General features: G+C 39.0%; 1 protein-coding gene across 1 annotated transcript; it reads right to left on the bottom strand.

Moving 5' to 3' along the window:
* Positions 1-725: 725 nt before the first annotated feature.
* On the bottom strand, positions 726-4,412 carry LOC149087838 (uncharacterized). Its single transcript, XM_089231985.1, has 2 exons — positions 2,669-4,412; positions 726-2,422 (listed from the first exon to the last, which is right to left on the bottom strand). Exons 1-2 carry the CDS (start codon positions 4,410-4,412, stop codon positions 726-728), a joined length of 3,441 nt encoding a protein of 1,146 aa, XP_089088111.1.
* Between the last annotated feature and the right edge of the window lie 1,155 nt (positions 4,413-5,567).

Raw genomic sequence — 5,567 nt, 5'->3', positions numbered from 1 at the left:
GGTCGATGTCACTGCGGCTCAAAAATAAAACTACTTAACATCGAAAGAAGAATTTAAATAGCCTAGAGGTATAACCCCCCCCCCCCCGGCATTGGAGATAAAATAACTAAAAAAAAGATGTTTAATTATATCTACTTTAGAATAATTTTTTAAAGATAACCTAATGGTATAACCCCCTCCCCTTCGCCAACCTCCCCTAAAATTGGATCTGGATAATTAAGGGTAAAAAAAAAAAAACATTGAATTTTAAATAAAACTACTTGATAGTTAAAAAAAAAAATCGGTGTCATTCCGAGCTCTGACATCGCCAAGTAGAACAACCGTCCAATGTGTCTGAATATGTACGTCTGAAGGTTAAGGGAGAAAAGAAAACTCTGACTTAATTTTATTCGCCAGTGACAGTGTGAGAAAGAAAGAAAAAAAAGTGAGGAGACTATTAGAAAATTTATTCCTACAGTGAATATTTAAAAAAAAAAAAAAAAATTCCTATGTATATTAAAAGTTCAGATGAGGTTAAAAATGAGTCAATTTCAAAATAATCTAATCTCAACGCTATTATAAATGAGATATATTTATACATTTTTAAAAATTTAATAAATCTGAGCATTGAAAAAAAAGTTAATTTAATTATATCTAAAGTTAAAATAAAATTACTTAAAAAAAAAAAAATAATAATAATAATAATAATGGGAGACCCTATCCCATCCATCTACCTAAAACCCAAGCTAACTACTCAACCAATGTCCATATGCTAACGTGGAGCACCCATCCCCTAAAATATAACGCTTATCATCCAATGGGCATAAAGTGATCTTCCTGATGACTGATGTGTAGAGCTGATGTTTGAAATGAGTTATCTTCGTCATGTTATGTCGATGTCTCACTTGATCGAAAAGGGAAGATCTGTAGAGATGATGACGTAACTCTTTGTTATTGACTGCTTTACACACTCCTTTCGCTGTATGTTTTTCCTGTTTTCCTGTAATGTAAGAGTACATCTTAGATCTTAGACCTATGAATTCAAGGATAGGATCTCCGGGTGATTCATCTTTCATCTTTCCAAGCACCGCCTTGTTTTGAACATTGTAGAGTCTGTGATCCAACGGATGATTTGAGGTGTCGAATTCTTCCATATTTGATAAAATAACACTGTGTATGTCATCAGTTTCTATGGCGTACGTCAAAGAATCTGTATCAGTGAACAGAAGTTGCGCCTTGTTCCCAAACTTCGTCTTCACCCAACCGTAATGAAAGTTGTATATCCTTAATTTGCTAATATCCAGAACTGAAAATCCGACATAAATGGGTCGCATTAACTTCAACTTCAATCTTCTCATCTTAACCGCAGTTAGATCATGGTTAAATATCCTGAAAGCTTCGAAGGCGGGAGAAGCAACTAACTTTTTAGCCTTTTTCTCAGTGCAGACAATCTTGACATTTACGTGTTTCCTTTGGTTTTCCATCGTTTTCCCGAATACAGCGTTGTTCATCAACTTGAAGAATGATTTTTCAAAATCGCTCGATGCTGCTTGGCGACATTTGGTGTTGAAATCTATGTACGGTTTAAGCCATGGCCTCTGTTCAAATTCGATCACTCTCTTCACATACTTCAGTTTTAGTCCATGACCTAGATAAAATTGCAGATTCCTATAATGCACTATATAATTTTCCTTGTCGAATAGATTCGGTGTGAGTTTCGTACATTTCACCGGTTTTTTCGTAGTGTTAATTTTCTCCCAGATGCTCTTCATGTGATCAGAATACATATCTTCCGTAATTTCCATGTTTTCTGGAGCTAGAGGATATTCTGAGTGGTCATCATGTAGTTCAATTGGGTATTCCAAGCCCACTTCCAAAACGTATCCTTTCGGTGAATCCTCGGGTATGCAGGAAAAGTCCATGTTTGCTATTTCTTCTTCGCTCATCCATCGGAAACCTGAATAAGGGAGATATTGAGACATAGCGAGTCCATATAAATTATTGGCATCCCAATACACAATTTCTTTTGTTGGTTCATCAGGATTGTACTGCTCGCTATATCGGCTATTTTCTTTAGCATAACGTTGCGTAATCATCGAAACACCACCTCTAATACCTCTCTCAAACATGAGATGCATGTCGATGTCGGTGAGAAGTTCTAACTGCGCGTTGGTCATCCTTAAACAGCTTTCCCAAGCAAGACCTGGACCTGTGTATAGATGACAGCAGTCGATCTTGTAGTTAGTCATACACAATTTCCTGAAATTCTCGAAGACATCAGCTAGAAGGACAGTATCGCTTTTGACGTAGAGGTCGTGATACTCTCCAAGGTTTCTTACGTGAAATTTCTCCCATATGAGTTGTGCGTGGGTATAATCTTCTTCGCTAATTGCATCGCCGGACAGGTTACTGAAAAAAGCCTCGCGGGGTGGAAGCTGCATTTCTGAAAATCAGGAAAAAGAATCCATATACTCGTACGGATACACACCCTTCCTCACGAGCATATCTGCTTCTTGAAATACGTCATCCATTAGGTGAAACTCCGATCGGGAAAGATTAGAAACCAATTTATCTAGCGATGCTGGAAGAAATTGGAGCGAATCTAGGAAACGTAGATCCCCGATAGAAAAAGATATGTATTTTTCCAGGTTGTTGGGTATCACCGAGATGTCTTCACTTTTAAACATACCTGCTGCCTGCATAACAATATGGCTATCGTATCCACGCAAATTATGCATAATGATCGGTACGTGACTGGAATGACGTAGTTGTAAGTTGCACGAGTTGTGTAATGCTGCGACGTACTCACCAGATATATGATCGTGATGTCGAACCTTATCTTCGCGGAGTTGTTTATCACACACTATACAAACGGCTGCCTCTTCAAATTTCTTTTCGTCATCTATCGTCATGCGAAGGGGTTTCGCAGTTTTGAGAATCCGTTGGATTTCTTCATTCTCCTTCATTAACATCTGTAAGAATATCGGTATACAGTCCTCCCCTCTGTACACCACTGGAAGTTTGTGTAGCTTACTCTCCGGACCAACGATTAGGTAACAGAAGCCGCTGGGGGTATGCTTCTCTGTGTTAATGGTTGATGAGTGCGTTGGGTCTGGTGCACACCGAGAGATTTTTTCCAACACGCACTCAAAATCTGCATACACCGTGAAAGGTACTCTCAGTTGATGTTGGTAACTGGTGAATCTTAACCATTTCTCGTCACCTTGTGGCATGAACGTACGTTGTGGACCGTGTAATTCGCAGTACTTCCTGTGTTCAACTAATAATCCTTCAATCGAAAATCTGTGAAGGCAATACGGACAGTAAAACCGCTTCCCGTCGTGTTTTGTGAGAGTTGAAAGCAGCCTACTTATGCTCTTTATCAGGGCATAATGGGTTGTTGTTTCATTACTCATGTATAATAAATCAACATGTTGAGGAGAACCACTTTTCTCACTCACCCTCAGTGGAAGCAATTCTTTTTCAAATGTATACACATTCACTGAGATGTTATTCTGTTTTTCGAAGCGTTCTATCTGTGGAATTTTCACGGGATAATCTATTCCATGCATATTCAACTGTGATTCAAAATCTTTATATTTACTCACTCTCTGCGGGTTTTCCGTTTGTGGATGTAATGCGGCCAGTACGCTCCATAGGAAACACTTGTTATCATCATTCTGTATGTTGATGACAGCTTTCTTTTTCGCAATCGATGGAGGAAGAGGAATATATGAGGCCGGCGCTAGGGGTATATATGACGCAACATGAATGTCTAACTTCAACACTTTTTCGAAGACCCAACCGCTACCCATATTGATGTATTCGTCGAATGAGGATAAGATTTTGTTGCATGCGGTGTCTATCTTATCATCAAGCCCATCTTCTGAAAGTAGAACCTCAACCCTCGATCTAAAAAATGGTTCAGCGTATTCTATCTCCCCCAACTCGGTTTGTCTCGAAAATAGAACCTTAACCACTATATAAAACTTCACACCCTTCCTTTCTTCTAATTCTCGGATCAAAATATCCCGCAGCTGACCCCGGGTATGATTTAAAAATGTTATCAAATCAAACTGATTATCAGGTGATGGTTCTATCATAAAAAAGCTAAATGTATTTAACGCCTCTTGTTGTGGTTCTACCTCCGCTGCTGCAAGCGGGGGCTCCACTACTATAGGAGGTTGTTCTACAACTGGAGTTTCACGGATGCATGTAAGTTCATGCCTCTTCCTATTATCATCTCGTGCGAAATACCTTCCACATTTTCTGCACGCGAATTTCTTTTCACCTGTGTGCTGCTTGACATGCCTGTTAAAGTGATATTTGTTTCGGAAAGTTTTTCCGCAAACCTCACAAAGGTGAGATGCATTAATGGGTCTGTCACCTTCACCCCGTTGGATGCTTGAACACGTAAGTTCATGTCTCCGCATGTTATCTTTCCTTGAGAAGTGTTTGCCGCACTCCCCACACGACAAGTTTTTTTCCCCTGTGTGGAGTTTACGGTGACGAATGCGGTCGCATGGTTTAGCAAACTCCTTCGCACAGAACTCACATATTCTTTGGGGTTGCTCTACGGTCGCACGATCAACCCCTTTGCATACCTGAAAACGAGTACCGAAAATTAACTACCATTCGGGCGAATTATATTATCAATGTTCGCGAGCGAGGGTACGTTACGGTTATTAAAAAATTTGATAAATGAAATTAAAAAAAAAAATAACACTCACAATTCCTACGGGTTGCTCTGCAGTTGAGCAACTAGCCCCGACATTGATTTCACATTCCTGAAAACGAGCACCGAAAATTAACCACGACGAGGGAGAATTATATTATCAACTTAATTATCGGAAATTATGGTTATTAAAAAAAAAATTACACGAACTGATTTTTTTTTTTTTTTTTAAAGAGTACTCACGGTGACTTCCGTCTTCTTTACCGTTGGATTCAAATCCTCTGCCGGTCTTTTAACAGAGATGAATTGATTATTTTTTTCAAAAAAATCTTCTTCCAACTCGGGTATCATAAAGTCATCAGACATGTCCAAATTCTCAAATATTGAATCGAATTCCCTTTCGGAAATGCCGAAGTTGGTTAAGGTTGATGCTCTATCATCAACAGTTAAATCATGGAACTCCAGTTCCGAAATTCCGAAGTTGATAAACTGCGACATCGTTAAAAGCAGAAACTCGAAGCGAAAAAAAAAAACGACTGAGGTGGACTCGACTAAAAGTGAGATGGTTATCATGGTTTACCCCGAGTATTTAAACCCTCTTATCTAACACGGTGAGGGATGTATATTTGAGGAATGAGGGTGAGGATTTTTGAGGTGCGTGAGGGGGAGGATATGAGGCGCGTTGGGGTCATCTGAACACAGATAACAATACGATACATTGCCAAAAATAAAGTCACAACAATACGTAGAACGAAACGAGGAGCAAACATAGGATAGAGAATACATTTAATCTTAGAATGTGAACCAGGACATCAGCGGGTCTTTTTTTACATACATTTCCTTTACCGCTGATAAAAACTTGTCGACGTTTATTCCATGTAAAAATTTTGGATCTACGTTAAAGTCCTTAGCA

This window comes from Pholcus phalangioides, unplaced genomic scaffold (assembly GCF_987345545.1).
Source record: "Pholcus phalangioides strain wild (caught in Gottingen) unplaced genomic scaffold, Ppha-v1.0 ptg000004l_1, whole genome shotgun sequence".
Classification (NCBI taxonomy): Eukaryota; Metazoa; Arthropoda; class Arachnida; order Araneae; family Pholcidae; genus Pholcus; species Pholcus phalangioides.
The sequence above is the reverse complement of the archived record's forward strand: the minus strand, read 5'-3'. Positions and strand labels throughout refer to the sequence as shown.